The 19,935-nt window shown below is 37.6% G+C and overlaps 1 protein-coding gene across 1 annotated transcript in view; it reads right to left on the bottom strand.

The window, feature by feature from the left end:
- The window catches only part of MICU2 (mitochondrial calcium uptake 2), a 164,430-nt gene that overhangs the window by 63,795 nt on the left and 80,700 nt on the right, over positions 1 to 19,935 (bottom strand). Inside the window, exons 3-4 of the mRNA XM_059144511.1 lie at positions 14,977 to 15,008; positions 14,795 to 14,870 (exon numbers count right to left, since the gene is read on the bottom strand). Of these exons, the coding sequence (XP_059000494.1) occupies positions 14,795 to 14,870; positions 14,977 to 15,008 (108 nt within the window). The remainder of the gene's footprint in view (positions 1 to 14,794; positions 14,871 to 14,976; positions 15,009 to 19,935) is intronic.

The following is a 19,935-nucleotide window of genomic DNA, read 5'->3' as shown; positions in this document are numbered from 1 at the left end:
TTTGAAATAACTATATGCTACATAAAATATGGTAATACAATGAATAACTTTAATTTAAATAGTATCTAGTTCAGGAAAAGCAAAAGTATTCTATACCATAGTTGCAGGTCATTAAGCACTAAGCTGATAAAACATTGCTCATTAGGAGGCAGAAGTTTCACCTACTATATTTCAGAAATATTTTACATCAAAAGGAAGTATCTTAATGAAAAAGAAAATAAAATCACTTGCTGATAATTCCATGTTTTTATTCTGGTGTTGATAAATAGTTGATGTACTCTTTCTAAAATTTATGAAGGCATTACTGCTTGGCTGGACTTAATCTTATCGATAATGTAATACCAATTAATCTTAACTGGGAAGAAGATCAATATAAATCACTAAAAATACTGATTTTTAAAAAAAGGTTAAAAAGAAAAAGATTTTATTTATTTATTTGCCAAAGACAGAGAGAGAGAGAGAGAGAGAGAGCAAGCATGCATAAGCAGGGGGAGTGGCAGTCAGAGGGAGAGGGAGCAAGTCCCACTGAGCAAAGAGCCCAACCTGAGCCAAAGACAGATGCTTAACCAACTGAGCCACCCAGACATCCCATATCACTGAAAAGATTTAATTGGAAAATATTTTTAAAAAACACATAGTCATTGCATTTTCAAATCACAGAAAGGCTAACTCAAATTACATAATGAAAAAACTCAAGAGACTTGCTGAAATAGATCAGAATAATTATAATTAGTGTGTTCATGTTAACATTAATGTTAATAACATTAACATGTTATGTGTTCATAACATTAATTGCATGTAATGCAATTTTAGATGAGTACCTGTTATGTTCTAGAGAACATTTTAGGCAACGTGCTATGCAAATGGCCATACAGATTTATCATCTTAGAGAATTTATGGTTTAACTAGAAAATATAAGAAACAATACAGTTCAATAAAATGCAAAAAATGAGAAAGAACAAGATCTCTGGTGGTTTCAGAGATTAATTTCACAGAATAGGACAGCTGATGAGCAGGAAGTTGGCAGGTCCTGGCATTTAAGGCACTCCTGATAGTGTGGAAGGTTAATGCAGGGGAATGAGGCTTGTGGAGGTAATTCTTTTCAGAAATGAAGGGTGCTTCTAAGGTCCTTGAAAATAAGTCTCTTTTAAAAGTATTACAGATTAATCTCTTATATCTTAGATGTTTTTCTCTTAAAATAATCTAAACTTCCTCTTCAGTTTTTACTTTATGAATTCACCTTAAAAATAACTTTTAATAAAATTCCTAAAATTACATATTTATATTAATGATTTATAAAAAATGCTGAATTAACCTACTCCTGATTCTAATATTCTGCCACAAGGTCAAAACTCCCCTAGAATTCTCCCCACCCTTCCATCCTACAAGGGAAAAAAACAATCAAATATAAAATAACTGAGGTTTTAGCCACAGACATCACTCAAGTTTTCACAACTGGTAAATACAGTATTTTTGTTCAAATCCTAAAATGTGTTCAGAAAGTATTTATCATGAAAGGATACCTCAGAGCTGGAGCTTTTTTCTTTCTTTCTTTTTTTTTTTTTAAAGCCGGAGCTTTGAGTTAAATATCAGTATTGTGGATTTAAATATTATTCCTAAAATCTTCCCTGAAGCACCAAATTAATGACACTTTTCTAAAATCTGTATTAACTAGGATTTAAAAGGCATTATTTATTTTAATTTATAAGCTCACTAATAAGAGGCCAAGATTCAGTTAATACTAAAATCTTAAAAAACATACAGCAATTGAAATAATGTTACTATTTTCAGTTATAAATTTCCAGCATGTCAGATACATAGTAAGGTAACAGAAACTAACTGGCCCAAGATCACATAGATAACTAAAGTAGCTGGGTATGCAAACTCAGCTTAAAGCCCATGCTCCTAATCAGTTTAAGCACATACTACAAACATTGAAGACACCTTATTTTATTATATCCTTTCAACAATCCCATAAAGGCAGGCATTACTACCTTGTTTTATTTTTATGTATTTTTAAAAGATTTTATTTGTTTTGAGAAAAAGCATCATCAGAGGGCAGGGGCAGAGGGAGAAGGAGAAGCAGACTCCCTGCCCAGCCTGATGCTGAGGAACTTGATCCGGGGATCCTGGGATCAATGACCTGAGCTAAAGGCAGACGATTAACCAATTGAGCCACCCAGGTGCCCTTTAAAGTGGGGATGAAAGAGACTAAGAAACTTCTTGAGGTCATAAAACCAGGAAAAATTTGAATTTAAGTCTGCTGATCCAGAACGTACCCTCTTATTCACTACTCAGAGATTACATCGCAGTAAACTTCCACTTAAAAAAGTAAGGAGATTTTTAATTTACACTTATACACTTAAAGTGTATAAGGATGTTCTGGTGCTGACTGGAAGGAATCAGGTAAGGGGTGGGATGGAGTGGCATAAAGATAGGCAGTCTAATATAAGGAACTAATACTTATAGAATATAATTCAAGTTTATGTAGTCCACTATATACTGACTCACTGAAGTGAGAGTAGGAATTGATACTAATAATAATTTGATAACAGTTTGGTTGCTACTGATTTCATTGACTTGGGTGCCAATGTTACTCCTTTTTTTGTCATATTTTGTTTTCTTTCTATACAGAGTGTTATATGATACACTTGTTCTCATTTTAAAACTAATGTTCACATGCAAAAACAAGGTAAAAACAAATGTGGATAAGAGAACATCGTAAATCTCTTGAGCTAATGGTCACAAGTCTTCTTATTCATGAACCACTGATTTGGAAATTACATTTGCTGCTTAATTCTCCAACTCCTTCAGACAACAGGAGAGAACATTATCACATTATCACTTCAGGTGAAAATTGCTCTACTTGTCACAGACTTGTCCTTATATAAAAAGGACCAGAGGAGGTACCCCAGCTATTTGTATGAGCATATTTAAATATATTCCATCGACACTGAAATGAAATTCAGCTTAAATAGTAAAGACAGCAGAGCTAAATGCTATCTACCTAGCTATTATCAATTTTTATTTACACTGTAGTTTGTTAACACATAATGTAATACTGTCTCAGGAGGAGAATTTAGTGATTCAACACTTAATGTAACACCCTGTGCTTATCACAAGTGGCCCACTGCCCATTAAACCCCTCCCCTGCCAACCTCCCCTCCAGCAACCCTCAGTTTGTTCTCTATAGTTAAGAGTCTCATGGTTTGTCTCCATCCCCTAATTCATCTGTTTTGTTTCTTAAACTCCAAAGATGAGTGAAACCATATGGTATTTATCTTTGTCTGACTTATTATTTCACTTGGCATAATACACTGTAGCTCTATCCATGTTATTGCAAATGGCAAGATTTCATTTTTGATGGTTGAGTAATATTCCTGTGTGTGTGTGTGTGTGTGTGTGTGTGTGTGTGTGTGTGTGTGTACACCACCTTTTCTTTACCCATTCATCAGTTGATGGACATTTGAGCTCTTTCCATAATTTGGCTATTGTTGATAGTGTTGCTATAAACATTAGGGTGCCTGTGCCCTTTCAAATCAGTATGTTTGCATCCTTTAGGTAAATACCTAGTACTGCAATTGCTGAATCATAGGATAGTTATATTTTTAACTTTTTGAGGAACCTCCATACTGTTCTCCAGAGTGGCTGTACCAACAGCATTCCCACCAACAGTGTAAGAGGATTTCGATTACTCATCCTTGCCAACATCTTGTTTCCTGTTTTGTTAATTTTAGCCATTCTGACAGGTGCAAAGTGGTATCACATTATGGTTTTGATTTGTATTTCCCTGATGATGAGTGATGTTGAACATCTCTTCATGTGTCTGTTAGCCATGTGGATGTCTTCTTTGGAAAGGTGTCTATTCATGTCTTTTGCCCATTTCTTAAATGGATTATTTGTTTTTTGGGTGTTGACTTTGGTAAGTTCCTTATAGATTTTGAATACTAATCCTTTATCAGATATGTCATTTACAAATATCTTCTCCCATTCAGTAGGTTTCCTTTAAGTTTTGTTGACAGCTTCTTTCACTGAGCAGAAGCTTTTTATCTTGATGAGGTTCAAGGAGTTCATTTTTGCTTTTGTTTCCCTCACCTCCAGAGATATGTCTACAAGAAGCTAGGTACAGCTGATGTCAAAGAGGTTGCTACCTGTGTTCTCTAGGATTTTGATGGCTTCCTGTCTCACAGGTAGGTCTTTTATCCACTTTGAATTTTTGTGTATGGTATAAGAAAGTGGCTCAGTTTTATTCTTTTGCATGTGGTTATCCATTTTTCCCAATACTATTTGTTGAAGAGACTTTTTTTTAGCTGGTTTTTTTTTTTTAAAAGATTTTATTTATTTATTGGACAGTAAGAGATCACAAGTAGGCAGAGAGGCAGGCAGAGAGAAAGGGAGAAGCAGTCTCCCTGCTGAGTAGAGAGCCCGATGTGGGGCTTGATCCCAGGACCCTGAGATCATGACCTGAGCTGAAGGCCAAGGCTTAACCCACTGAGCCACCCAGGCACCCCAACTTTTTTACATTGGATACTCTTTCCTGCTTTGTTGAAGATGAGTTGACCATACAGTTGTGGGACCATTCTGGGTTTTCAATTCTGTTCCACTGATCATAGGTTGGGTGTTTTTTTTTTTTTTTTTTTTTTGCCAGTACCATACTGTTTTGATCAATACAGCTTTGTAATAAGGCTTGAAGTCCCACATTCTAATGCCTTCAGCTTTGCTTTTCTGTTTCAAGACTGTTTTGGCTATTCCATGGTCTTTTGCAGTTCTATACAAATTTTAGGATAGTTTTAGTTCTGTGAAAAATGCTGGTGGTATTTTGATAGGGATTTATTAAGTGTGTAGACTGCTTTGGGTACTACAGACATTTTTACAGTACTTGTTCTTCTAATACATGGGCATGGAATTTTTCCCATTTCTTTGTGTCCTCTTCAATTTCTTTCTTAAGTGTTCTATAGTCTTCAGAGCACAGATCTTTTACCTCTTTGGTTACATTTATTCCTAGATCTCTTATGGTTTTTGGTGCAAATGAAAATGGGATCAATTCCTTGATTTCTTCTTTTTTTTTTTTAAATTTTATTTATTTATTTGACAGAGAGAGATCACAAGTAGGCAGAGAGGCAGGCAGAGAGAGAGAGAGAGAGAGAGGAGGAAGCGGACTACCTGCCGAGCAGAGAGCCCGATTTGGGACTCGATCCCAGGACCCTGAGATCATGACCTGAGCCGAAGGCCGAGGCTTAACCCACTGAGACACCCAGGCACCCGATTTCTTTTTCTGCTGCTTCATTATTGGTATACAGAAATGCCATGTACCTTAATTTTTTATCTTGTGACTTTGCTGAATTTGTGTATCAATTCTAGCAATTTTTTGGTTGAGTCTTTTAGGTTTTCTACATAGAGTATCATTTTGTTTGCAAATAGTGAAAGTTTGACTTCCTCCTTGCTGATTTGGATGCCTTTTATTTCTGATTGCTAAGGCTAGGACTTCCAGTACTATATTAAATAACAATGTGGACATTTCTGTCATGTTCCTGACTTTAGGGGAGAAGCTCTCAGGTTTTCCCCATTGAAGATGACATGAGCTGTGGGTCTTTCATACATGGCTTTTACGATGTTAAGGTATGTTCCATCTATAACTACTTTGTTGTTTTTATCAAGAATGGATGCTGTATTTTGTCAAATGCCTTTTTTATACTTATTCAAAGGATCAAATGATTCTTATCTTTTTTATTATTAATATGGTATTACTAATCTGGTATATTATTAATATGGTTGATTGATTTGCAACTATTAAATCATCCTTGCAGCCCAGGAATAAATCCCACTCGATTTATTGTATTGTTGGATTCTATTATCTAGTATCTTGTTGAGAATTTTTGTATCCATGTTCATCAGGGATATTGGCCTGTGATTCTATTTAGTGTGGTCTTAGTTTTTGAAATCAAGGTAATGTTGGCCTCAGAGAATGAGTATGCAAGTTTTTCTTCCATTTCTGTTTTTTGGAATAGTTTTAGGAAAATAGGCATAAACTCTTTAAATGTTTGGTAGAATTTCCCTGGGAAGCCATCTGCCCTGGACATTTGTTTGTTGGGAGATTTTCAACTACTGACTCAATTTCTTTCTGTTCAAATTTTCTATTTCTTCCTGTTTCAGTTTCGGTAGTTCGTATGTTTCTAGGAATTTATCCATTTCTTTCAGATTGCCCAGTTTGCTGGTACAGTTTTTTATAATATTCTTTTATAACTGTATTTCTGTGATGTTGGTTGTGAGCTCTTCTCTTTCATTCATGATTCTATTCATTTGGGTCTTTTTTCTTTTGTTAAATTTGGTTAGTTTATCAATTTTATTAATTCTTTCAAAGAACCAGTTCCTAGTTTAATTGATCTGTTTTACTATTTTTTGTTGTTGTTCTTTTATGTTTCTATATCATTTATTTCTGCTCTAATCTTTATTATTTCCCTTGTGCTGGCTTTAGGCTTTATTTGCTGTTCCTTTTCTAGCTCCTTTAGGTATAACATTAAGTTGTGTATTTGAGGTTTTTTTTTTTTTTTTTTTTTTTTGCTTCTTGAGGTAGGCTTGTATTGCTATATACTTCCCTCTTATGACTGCTTTTGCTACATCTCAAAGGTTTTGGACTGTTGTGTTTTCATTTTCATTTCCTTCCACTTTTTTTTTTTTAATTTCTTCTTTAATTTCCTGGTTAATCCATTAATTCTTTGTAGGGTGTTCTTTAACCTCCTGTATTTGTGATCTTTCCAAATTTTTTTGTGGTTGATTTTAAGTTTCGTACGAGTTGTGGTAAAAAAATACGCACGGTATGATCTCAATCTTTTTTTTTAATTTGTTGAGGCCTGATTTATGACCTAGCCTGTGATGTATTTTGGAAAAATGTTCCATGTGTACTTGACAAGAATGTGTACTCTGCTGCTTTAGGATGAAATGTTCTGAATGTATCTGGTAAGTCCATCTGGTCCACTGTGTCATCCAAAGCCATTGTTTCTTTGTTGATTTTCTGTTTAGATGATGTGTCCACTGCAGAAAGTGGAATATTAAACTTCCCTAGTGTTACTGTATTATTACCAATGAGTTTTTTATGTTTATTATTAATTGATTTATATCTCCCAAGTTAGGGGCATAAATATTTACAATTGTTAGATGTTCTTGTTGGATAGACTGCTTTATTATCATATTATATATTATATAATATATTATTATATTATTATTATAGTGCCCTTTGTCTCTTGTTACAACCTTTGGTTTAAAATCTAGTTTGTCTCAGAGTGCGTGAGTGGCGCAGTGGGTTAAAGTCTCTGCCTTTGGCTCAGGTCATGATCCCAGGGTCCTGGGATCGAGCCCCACATCGGGCTATCTGCTCAGCAGGGAGCCTGCTTCCCCCCCTCTCTCTGCCTGCTCTCTGCCTACTTGTGATCTGTCTGTCAAATAAATAAATAACATCTTAAAAAAAAATAAAATCTAGTTTGTCTGATATAAGACACCCATTTCTTATCCATTAGCATAAGTGGTTCTCATCCCTTCCCTTTCAGTCTGTGGGTGTCTTTAAGGTCTAGAGTTGAGTCTCTTGTAGGCAGCGTATAGATAGGTCTTATGTTTTTTACTCATTCAGTCACCATATGTCTTTTGATTGGAGCATTTAAGTCCATTTACATTCAGAATGATTACTGATCAATATAAATTTAGTGCCACTGTATTACCTGTAAAGTTGTTTCTGGAGATTTTCTCTGGTCCTTTCTAGTCTTCATTGCTTTTTGTCTTTCTTTCCCACTCAATGAGTCCCCTTTAATATTTCTTGTAGGGCTGGTTTAGTGGTCATGAACTCCTTTAGTTTTTGTTTGTCTGGGAAACTCTCTCTCTTATTTTGAATGACAGTCTTGCTGGATAAAATACTCCTGGCTGCATATTTTTCTCATTCAACATGTTGAATATATGTCAGTCCCTTGCTGGCCTGCCAGGTTTTTTTTTTTTTTTCCCCCTAAATATTTTATTTATTTGGGCGAGATCGAGAGTGACATGGAGAGAGAGAGAAAGAGAGAGTGCATGCACGTGAATGCACAGATTGGGGGAGGCAGAGGGAGCTGGAGAAGCAGACTCCTAGCTGAACAGGGAACTTGACGTGGGCTTGATCTGAGGACCCTGGGATTATGACCTGAGCCAAAGGTAGATAACTGACTGACTGAGCCACCCTGGTGCCCAAAGCCTGCCAAGTTTCTATGGCTAAGTTCGCTGCTAAATTTATCTGTCATGCTTAGTAAATTAGGGATTTCTCTTCCCTTGCTGCTCTCAAGATGTTTACCTTATCTGTGGATTTTATAAATTTTACTAAGATGTCTTGGCACTGGCTTGCTTTTGTTGATTTTGATGGGGGTTCTCTGTGCCTCCTGGATCTGGATGCCTGTTTTCTTCCCCAGATTTGGGAACTTTTCAGATGTAAGTTCCTCAAAGAAACCCTTTGCCCCCCTTTCCTTCTTTTCTTCTTCTGGGACTCCTGTGATACAAATATTATTATGCTTTATGAAGTTGCAGAATTTCCTAAGTCTACATTTGTGATCCAATATTTTTCTTTCCCTCTTCTTTTCAGCTTCATTATTTTACATAATTTTATCTTCTTTTATCACTTATTCATTCTTCTGCTTCTTCCATCCTTGTGGTCATTACATTCAGTTGGTTTGGCATCTCAGTTATAGCATTTTTTATTTTGACCAGACTAGTTTTTAGGTTTTTTATCTCTGTCGTAAGGGACTCTCTGGTGTTGTTTATGCTTTTATCAAGCCCAGCTAGTATCCTTACAATTGTTGTTTTAAATTCTGGTTCAGGCATCTTACTTAGATCCATTTCAAGATTCCTGGCCATGACCTTTTCTTGTTCTTTCTTTTGGAATGAATTCCTCCATCTTCGCATTTTGTCTAGGTCTCGGTCTTCTGTGTGTTGGGAAAGCCTATTATGTTCCCTGCTTCTGAGACTAATGGCTATATTAAGAAGACATTATACACTGTCCAGGGCCTGGCACTTTGGGAAGTGTCTCTGGTGTACGCTGTGTGCACTATGCTTTTGGGTTTTGGCTTATCTTTCCCTCAGGTCAGTCCTATGCAGTTTCTCTTTGCTGCTCTGAGAAGTGTTTGGACTTTGTCTACTGTGTAGCAAATTTTAACTAGGTGTGTTTTGGTCCACTTGTTAAAAGAGGCTAGATCCTGTTTCCACTAGAGCTGAAGCTTTGCAGCTTTCTATGGTCAGCAGACTTGGTGTGTGTGTGGTGGGTCTGTGCTGGTCCTCCGGAGGAGGGGGCCCACTGCTACTCTGGCTCTCAGGCACACTTGCCTTAGTAAAAAAGCACCTGAAGAGTCCTTGGAGCTTGGTGTAAGCGGCTCTAGCCTTCACTGTGGGCACTGTGTTGCTCACTGACCTTGGACTGTGCTGATGGGCAGGGGAGAGGGGAGTTTGTGCCCACCACTATTCAGGAAACCCTCACAGAAAAGTTATCAGTCTCTTCTTGTGTGTCCCAGACATCCTTCAGATCCCCGCCTTCATCTTGTCTGTGTCTGAGCTGCCTGCCCACCTGGCAGCACAGTGCTCCTGTGTTGTATCTCAGAAGACTGTCTGGGTTTCAAAACTCTAAATTTTAGGGACCAGGTATGGCATGGACCCACACTGATCCTCTGGGGAAGGGTCTTGCTGCATTGTGGCTGGTGTGGGTTTGTTGTCCCAGAAGGGCAGTCACACAAACACACAGAGGCTTGGAGTTTATGGTAAAGCATAACAAAAAGTAAGCATCCAGGTTAGCTGCCCTGAGCAGGTGCTTCTGTTTCTATGCTAATGGATTGGGCAGCTCAATGGCGCCTGCCAGTTCTTTTGTCCCCTGAGAAGTAGTGCTGTCTCTCCCAAACTCTAAGAAGGGGAACTATCTCTGCCAGTGTGACCCAGGGGATCCTTAGACCATGTTGTCTGGTCGTGGGCCTCTGCCCTCTTCCTTCACAGGAGCACCAATATGCCTGCCAGGCTCAAGTGACTTTTAAAACTTCAGTCCTTGAGCTCTGCTGCTTGTAAAAACTTCTAACAATCAGCCCCTCGTTTTCCCAGTCATTGGTGCTGGGGAAGACTTTTCTTGTGCAATCCCCTGCATGGTTCCTGTTTGCTCTCATGTGCACTTCCACCCCACCCAAGATCAGGGCTCCCTCCCCTCCGCAGCACCCATGATTCTTTTCTTCCCCAAATCATGTCGCTGTACCGCCTACCTTCCATGCTGTGGCCTCTTTTCTTCCTCCAGTTTGTGCAGTTTGTTCTCTTAGTCCTCAGATCAATTTCTTGGATGTTCAGAGTGATCTGTATTTATCTGGCTGTGTTCATGGGACAAGGCAAGCATATTACTCTGCCATCTTAACTCTTCCTCCACTAAATCCTATTTGTAAATTGATTTTACTACCTGTATATGACTTTGGGCAGGTTACTTAACCCCTCTGTGCCTCAGTTAACCTAGCTATAAAATGGGGGTATGAAATGAAGATAGCTTCCTCAAAGTAATGTTGTGAGGATTAAATGTAGTAATACATGCAAGAGGGTCAGTATAGTATCTGATACATAGGAAGCCTTTAGTAAGTATTTGTAGCTATTAAAATTGCTATTGATCATGTACATTTGTTTTGGAAGGAAGTACTTATAGCACCGCACTGGTGAGGTCACTCCCGTGGGTAACTCCCCTGACTGACCGACCACTCCTTCTCAAGCCTTATATAAAGGGCCTGTCTCTTTTTCTGTGTGTTCTTTAAACTGAGCTGTTTTTTTAAAAAAATATTATTTAAAAAATTTCTTTTAAAAAAGATTTTGTTTATTTGACACAGAGAGAGAGATCACAAGTAGGAAGGGAGGCAGGTAGAGAGAGGAGGAAGCAGGCTCTCCATGGAGCAGAGAGCCCGATGTGGCGCTCGATCCCAGGACCCTGGGATCATGACCTGAGCTGAGGGCAGAGGCTTTAACCCACTGAGCCACTCAGGTGCCGCTTAAACTGAGTTTTTATCTCAGGGCCTCTTCTCTCCTAAGTGCTTCCAGTACGGTTGCATCTGTAACAGTGGCTTCAGGGGTCATTTATGGCTGACAATTCTTTTTTTTCTTTTTCTTTTAACATTTTATTTATTTATTTGAGAGAGAGAGCAAGCACAAACAGGGGCGGAGAGAGAGAGAGGGAGAAGCAGACTAGTCTGCTGAGCAAGGACCCCAATGTGGGGCTCAATCCCAAGACCATGGGATCATGGCCTGAGCCAAAGGCAGACAACCAACTGACCAAGCCACCCAGGCATCCCTAGATGTCCGAATATTCTTTTTTTTTCTATTTTTATTTATTTTTTAAATTTCCTTTTCAGTGTTCCAGAATTCATTGTTTATGTACCACACCCAGTGCTCCATGTAATACGTGCCCTCCATAATACCCACCACCAGGCTCATCAAACCTCCTACCCTCAGCCCCTCCAAAACCCTCAGATTGTTTTTCAGAGTCCATAGTCTCTCATGGTTCATCTCCCTCTCCAATTTCCCCCAACTCCCTTCTCCTCTCCATCTCCCCATGTCCTCCGTGTTATTTCTTATGCTCCACAAATAAGTGAAGCGATATGATAATTGACTCTCTCTGCTTGACTTATTTCACTAAGTTGATACAAAAGTTGGTTATTCATCCTTTCTGATGGAGGCTTAATACTCCACAGTGTATATGGACCACATCTTCCTTATCCATTCATCTGCTGAAGGGCATCTTGGTTCTTTCCACAGTTTGGTGACTGTGGCCATTGCTACTATGAACACTGGGGTACAGATGGCCCTTCTTTTCACTACATCTGTATCTTTGGGGTAAATACCAATAATTCAATTGGAGGGTCATAGGGAAGCTCTGTTTTTAATTTCTTAAGGAATCTCCACACTGTTTTCCAAAGTGGCTGCACCAACTTGCATTCCCACCAACAGGGTAACACATCCTCTCCAACACACACTGTTTATTGTCTTGTTAATTTGGGCCATTCTAACTGGTTTAAGGTGGTATTTCAATGTGGTTTTGATTGGACTCTCCCTGATGGTTAGTGATAATGAACATTTTTTCATGTGTCTGTTAACCATTTCTATGTCTTCTTTGTTCATGTTTTCTGCCCATTTTTTGATATGATTATCTGTTTTGTGTGTGTTGAGTTTGAGGAGTTCTTTATATATCCTGGATATCAGCCCTTTGTATTGTCATTTGCGAATATCTTCTCCCATTCCGTGGGTTGCCTCTTTGTTTTGTTCACTGTTTCCTTTGCTGTGTGTCTGAATATTCTTAAATCTGAACTCAGTATGTCCTAAACTGGACTCATTCCTCACCCTTCCCTCCACACAATTAGTCCTTTCCTTATGACCCATGTGTCTTGGTGAATGACACATTCACCTTGCTGATCAAACCAGAAACTTGGGCACCATACACGATTCTGTTTTCTTTGTCCCCTCTCATATCCAATCAGTCACTAAGTCTTACCAATTCTATCACCAAAATACCTATCAATCTATTCTCTTCTCTCCATTTTTACTACCTCTTCTCTAGCATATAACCCCTTGCTGTTAATGCAAAACCTCTTGTTTCTTTTGCTTCCTCCTCAATCCATTCACCACCCAGCTGCTAGAGAGACTGTTCTCATCTGATTTGTCACTTTCTTACTTTTTAGTGGCAATCTACTCTTCTTAGGATAAGGTCTAAACTCTTTACTACGTTCTGTAAAGGAATGTATGATTTAGGATCTATGTACCTCTCTGGCTTATGTCCTACCATTCTCAATAGCCTCATCACCCTTTCCAAAAAGTATCTATCCTCTTTGTTTATACATCTGCACGCTGCTGTATGCTTCATCTTTCCTGATTCAACCAATCTCCTACTCCTCTACTTCTACCCAAGCTTTCCTACCATGCTCTCTGAATTTCTCTTTCCACAGTACACATCTTTAATCTATTTACTTCATGTGCAGTCTTGCCTTATCCAAAATCTGGATCTCTCTACTAAGGGTACTGGTACCTCTGCAGACTGCTAAAATAGAGGTTATTCATTTTTTTCTACCTCAGTGCTAATTCCAGAACTTTTCCCTTCTAACCTCTTATAAAAACTTTGTGTCTTTGAGGTTAATGCCATCCAGCCAGGCCACCTTTTATTTTTCTTCTTAGTGGTCATCTACCTAAGTTCCCTCTCATCATCTTTTAGTCCCTGAAGACTTTAGTACTTGATTCACTGTCCTTCTCTCTGACAATACCCTATCTCTCAGATCCTTGAGAACTTTCACTATGTTAACTTTGCAATCTACTTCTGCTTTAGTCATCTAATTCCAGGACCACACCTAGAACCCTGAAATCTGCTGGAACCACTTCATCTGTGAAACGATAAATCTAAACACTTTATGACTGCATGTTCTTTTTTGCTCTTGGACTCATACTATACCTATTCTTTAACCTCAAATGGCAGCTCCCTCTTGACTGCCCCACTTTCTTCTTTTCATCTTCCTTTTACTTTCTTTTACTATTCTACTTTATTCTCTGTTATCTTGCTTAGATTCCACATTACTAAAAACCCCTTTTGCCCTCAACAGCCTTACCCCCTGTCTGTGACTCTTCTTCTACCCATTTGCTCAGCAAAATCCTAAATCCAGTACAACTGTCCAACATTTCTATTCCTACATGTAGCCTGCAGGAAGATCATCACACAACTGCACTGACTGGTGACTTTTCTTTCATGACCTGCAGTATCTTCTGATCCCTTCAGGCTTCCCAGAACTCTATGTTTCTCTGGTCTGGTCTCTTTCCTAACCATAGAAGCTACTTCAAATCTTCTTTCTCCATATGTCCTACTTTATGAAAAAAAAAAAAAAAAAAAAAAAAAAAGCTATCCAGAACAACCTGCTTTTACTTCCTGCCACTAAATTTGCAAATGCCTGCATTAAATTACCCACCTGTTCATCCTTTCCTACTGATACAATGAAAAAAGCTATGCACCCTGTGGAATGCTGATCTTTCCATTTTTGTTGTGAAGACAATCCTTTCTTTCACATTTTCTAGGATTCTCTCCCATTCATACTTCCTTTCTCTTATATCTTATTAAGTATTATATAATTACATTGCTATATTATATATATTATGTATGTTTCTCTCTCATCGATAAGATATATGCTCAAGTATCTTTATCTAACATTTTATTATATATATTTTCCTCTCATCGATAAGAAATGTGCTCAAGTATCCTCATCTAACATTAAACAACATTCCCCTGGCCTTCTATCTCTGCGCTCAGCTACTGACTTTTAAATCTCCTTGCTCACACCCATGTCTCTCAAGCGGCCTGGACTTACTTTTTTCTTTCCCTAACACGTTCTCCTCTTGACTTTTGTGATAACATTCTCCTGATTCTCCTCTACTTCTCTGGTCACTCTGCCCTTGTCTCTTTCATGAGCACTGCTTCCTCTTCTACTCCCTTAAAAGCTAGTGTTCCTCTGGATCTCTCTGAGGCCTTCACTTGCTACATTCCTCCTCCTCAAGCTTTAATTAAAATTGATGTTTTAATAATTAAGCTGTAATTTCTCAGAGAGTTTGAGAAAATTATTTCTCAATGAACGTTTTATTATGACTTAAAAACATCTATTAAAGAACATGGCATTAAAAATCTATTAAAAAGAACATGGCATTTTTCTACATTGGCTCTCTACCATACAGTTGCAGACTTTACAACAACCCCTTAACAATACTCTGGATAGATGAAACAAGTAGAAGTTTAACAAATCAAAATTACCTTTATCACCAAGGTCTCTAAAAAAAGTTGATCCACAACGAGCTGGTTGGATTCCTGCCAGTATATCCTCGATATCCTTTGAATACACATTGAAATTTTTAAATTTTAACTTATAAAAGTTCATTTTCTATGCCACCAAAAAACAGAAAGGAAGAAAGAACTCTCCCACACACATTGCTTACCTTTTTTGTCAGCTTCTTCACTGAAGTTTTACCTATAGTAAAGAAGAAATATTATTTAGTACCCATATTCCTTTGTAAAACTCAACCTCCACAAAGAAAGAAAATTATTTAAAAGACAAAAAAACAACTAGGGTGCCTGGGTGGCTCAGTTGTTAAGTGTCTGCCTTTGGCACAGGTCATGATCCCAGGGTCCTGGATTTGAGCCCCACATCCCCACAATGGGCTCCCTGCTCAGTGGGAAGCCTGCTTCTCCCTCCTACTTCCCTTCCTTGTGTTCCCTCTCTCGCTGTGTCTCTGTCAAATACATAAATAAAATCTTAAAGAAAAAAGCAACTAAATATTTATAAGAAAATAAAACTTTGGCAAGTTAGCTAATATCTTTAAATCAAGGTTAAGAGCCAGAGAATTCTAAGCCTAAACACAAAGACTCTATGGATTTTTAAAGACCTACTTTCCAATTTCACTCACCCTATTTCAGACATATAAAATCTTATCACCATTTTTGACTTCTCTTAGTTGTCTGCATCATAAATAAATTCTTACCAATACGATTTAAAAAACCTTTTTGCTTTCACTGATTAAAAAAAATTCACATTCCTCTCTTAAAAAGCTACCTTTGAACCCTAAAAAGTTCTCTTCAGTTTACAGCCCTCTAGTAAATTTAAAAGTCTAGCCAATATGACTATCCATTCTAAAATTATTTTTAATAATCTTCTATTGGATAGCAGAGATTTATAATTCTTTCAGGTGTTCAGCCATCCTCTTTATTGCTTACATCATTTTCTTCTTATCCACTATAATTCTAAAGCACTGAGTTGCTTCTTTTGTTGAAATTTATAGCCTCAAGTCATTTACACATCTAGAATACTGAAAAATGTTTTATGTTGTTTCTTACATAAGCCACAAGCATCACAAACTTCCCTTTCTGGTCTCAAGATTATCTTATCTATGAAGTTCCTTCAGTACAATTGCAAAGTCTCTGAAAGTTTAGGAGACAGGTTAAAAAAAATGAATACTTTTAGATATACATTTTCTGTACTTCAGGATGCTTAATTTGGACTATAAATCTACTGGGGACAAATTCTATCATTTGCTGTTAATAAACTGTGAAGATTTTAGCTTTGCATTATTAATGAAAACCACAGTTGCAAATATGACTATATCATTTTTAGAAACATTTATGACCATGTTTATAAACTTAGGTGTTACTATTTTGGAATAATTTTATTTATTTTTATTTTTTAAAGATTTTATTTATTTATTTGACAGAGATCACAAGTAGGCAGAGAGAGAGAGAGAGAAAGGAGGAAGCAGGCTCCCCACCGAGAAGAGAACCCGATGCAGGGCTTGATCCCAGGACCCTGGGATCATGACCTGAGCCGAAGGCAGAGGCTTTAACCCACTGAGCCATCCAGGCGCTATTTTGGGATAACTTCAAAGTATGTGTCACCCAATGATAACCGCAGATTCTCATGTTAGGTGCTAATATACACTTCAACCATCAAATAGACAAAATTATCATTTAAATTACAACTGAAGGGTTTATGTGAATGTGTATGTAGAAATATGTGATAATATAATGCTAATAACAAATCCCAGAAAACTATGTAATAGATATATTTTATCTACCTTTGTATATTCTATTTTAAAAAAAACCTGATGATTCACATTCCTTATATTGCTCTTCTTCAAGTCATGTTCAAATTATTCATTACCAGAGGCATTTTTATTTTTAGACAATTAAGGTTACTCCCCAGAGATTAATCCTTGTATCTAAATGAAACAAGTATTCTAGAAAGTAATAATTGACATATTGAAGGTGACAATATGGATGGTTTCTAAGTAATAAGATTATTTCTAGGGGGTCTTATATTTGCTTCACACCTAGATTTCTTTTTGGTCTTTTAAAAATCTTTGTGTTTAAAAAAATCCTTCTACTTGAAACTGTATGAGGAAAGAAGGTAGCATTTGCTTCCCTGCAGCTAGAAGCCTAGAGGCCAAATACCTAAGCCAGTAAAATTCAATACTAGTTAAATACAATACAACAATAAGGTTGTGAATTAGTTGATAATGTAACACCAGAATCACATGTAAGAATGAAATTGTAAAACCCTATTGAGGCAGATTCCATATTTGTCCTTCCTTTTATGTAGCCTAGTAATTGGCATTTAAGTATCTGCTGAATAATCAAGTAAAAACTAGAAAACATTCCAGAATGTCTTTTTATTCAGATCCCTGCCTTTAAGTGGTTAATCATTTATTATCCTCATTTTATAAATAAAACAAGTAAGACTGACTGATACGCAAGAGGAATTAGGTCACAATATGGACACTAGATTTTTCTTCTCATCCAGATTTTCCAAAAAGAGGTATAAAATGCCTTCAGTTCCATTAAAGTAGTAATTGGGAACCACTCTCAATACTTTAGGAAACTTCACAGAACTGAATGATTAGGCATGGGATGATTAGAGAGGTAACACTGGTTATTTCATGTTGATTACAAGTTCTGCTTGGTACCTGAATAGGTATTTGATTATCAAAAATGGAGAAACTGTGTACTTAGTGAGTTTTTTTTTTTTTTTTTTAGATTTTATTTATTTATTTGACAGACAGAGATCACAAGTAGGCCAGAGAGGCAAGCAGAGATAGGAAGGGAAGCAGGCTCCCCGCTGAGCAGAGAGCCTGATGCGGGGCTCGATCCTAGGATTCTGGGATCATGAGCTGAGCTGAAGGCAGAGGCTTTAACCCACTGAGCCAACCAGGCGCCCCGAGTGAGCTTTTCTTATAAAAAATACCTTTTCAGAATGGAATCAATAATTAGAAAAAGGCAAAGAAATTACTGTAGCTGACAAAATGAGGTCATTCTCTTATATAAAATTCATTTTTAGAAAAAAAAAATTAATGAGTTACCAGAAGGAACATCTAATTTCTCTTTCTCCTAAGTTAATAAACTTTTCCTTGAGTAAGAGAAGGGGGTGTAGTGTTTCAAACCCAGAACACTAGGTTAGGGGGTATCTCACCAAGTACCAAGGAGACCACAGATTTTCAAAGGAAGAGGTCCATGGTCTGATCTGTGGTATGATGAGCCACAACTTTGTTCTTCTGATAGCAATTATAACACCAGGACATTTAAAATATACCCAAATAATTTTGGCCCCATTTTTCTATTTAAGAGTGAAACCTATCTGTACATAATCTAAAATTTTTATGTGTGTTTGTTTGGTCTGTCTGGTTTTTTTGGAGGGAGGGGAAAACTGCTTTTCTTTCTTTGGTTACTTCTACTTTCACATACATAAAAAACCCAGTCTTTTTTTATGCATATGTATATATGTAGTCATATATGGAAAGAACAGAATGGGGAATAACTTAACAGCAATAAGGTAGAGCTAGAGTTGAAGCTGTAATGTTGTATTATATGAGGATGAAGAATGGGAAATACATTGTGGCTTTTCTTGGCAGGGGAAGGCACAGATCTTGAAGATCTATGAAGCACTATAATGGAATTCTGGCTCAGGAAGTAGAATGTTTTTAAAGGTCTCCACCTCTTGTAGAGATTCTACCATGTGGATTTCACTGTTTACAGAGGATTTCTGAAGTAAAAATCAGGAACAAGCCCATTGTGTTACAGGCAAACAGCCATTTTAATACTTAAAATAAGTAAAACTACATAGTTAAGTACTGTTACAGGTCAAATAAGTCTTTACCTCTAGCCAAAATAAAATTATTTGATGACTGTAACTATAAAAACATCATTACTGGTATCTAATTCAATTTCATTTTGCTAGAGGTAAGTGGACTTTTGATATATAACAATTAGACACAGAGACACTGCCATCATTTTATATCTTTTGCATGAATATATGAACAACCTGGTATCAATGTCAGAATTCGTTAGACAGAACTAGTTACTCCAATACTTGCTTAAATTCAGTCATAGCTATTATGGAGACTGAGGGAGAAAATGACACATTAGCAAAACAAACTTCAGCAATAGTAAAAGTGATAACTGGAGGGAAAAAAAGGAGTGCAAATTGAGAGATGCTATTTTCCTTCAACAAAGCATGTGGCTTGCTCATTTCTGCTGTAATATTTAAATAGGGGGAACAAGAACTATCTTCTGGTTGGTATTTTTTCTAAAGGGAGACAGTGATCTCCTAAAATGTCTGAAAGTGGCCTACTTGTCTGTCAGGGACTGCCTCCGGCCGGGAAAGTCCCCGCCATTACAAGAAGGTGCTTGGCTCACTGCTAGCAAAATACGCTGCAAGTATACAATGAACTTTCTGGTGAAGCCCGCCTAAAGGAGGACATAGTTATTGGCTGTATCAAATTTAATCAGCATAGTAACAGGACTCTCATTGGCTCTCCCCATTGCTTGACCCCTTATTGGTCACCCTGCTGTATATAAGCTAAGGAAGTTGATTAAATAAACGGAAATGAAGCATTAACACCATACCAGGTTCATTGTCGTCCTTGCGGGCCAAGGGCGACAAATGGTGCTGAGACCCGGGAAATATTAAGAAAAATAGAAAAAACTTGCAAGGGAGAAGTCCGCAGGTAAGCAGGGAAGGGACCACGATGAAAGTGGTGGGAATCTTGTACAAGACCGCAATAAGAAGCAGGGCGGCCTTAGAGCCGGGATTTAACAAGTCCGCAATAAGAAGCGGGGCGGCCTTAGAGCCGGGATTAAGCAGGGAGTATACACGGAACAGCCATTAGGTTGGGATTCTAGTTATGGGATCTGGACTGTCAAAGTCGAGGTTAGAGGGTTCCCTAAAGGACCTTCTAAAGGCCAGTGGCACGCCATTAAAAACGAAAACTGCTAGGACATTCCTGAATACAGTTGAGACAGTGGTGCCTTGGTTTCTGGACGAGGGCTTGCTAAATATCCCCCAATGGGACCAGTTAGGTGAGGATTTTAAGAAGAGGGATAAAAATAAACCATTGCCGCCGGGAACGTTA

This window comes from Mustela lutreola, chromosome 13 (assembly GCF_030435805.1).
Source record: "Mustela lutreola isolate mMusLut2 chromosome 13, mMusLut2.pri, whole genome shotgun sequence".
Classification (NCBI taxonomy): Eukaryota; Metazoa; Chordata; class Mammalia; order Carnivora; family Mustelidae; genus Mustela; species Mustela lutreola.
The sequence above is the reverse complement of the archived record's forward strand: the minus strand, read 5'-3'. Positions and strand labels throughout refer to the sequence as shown.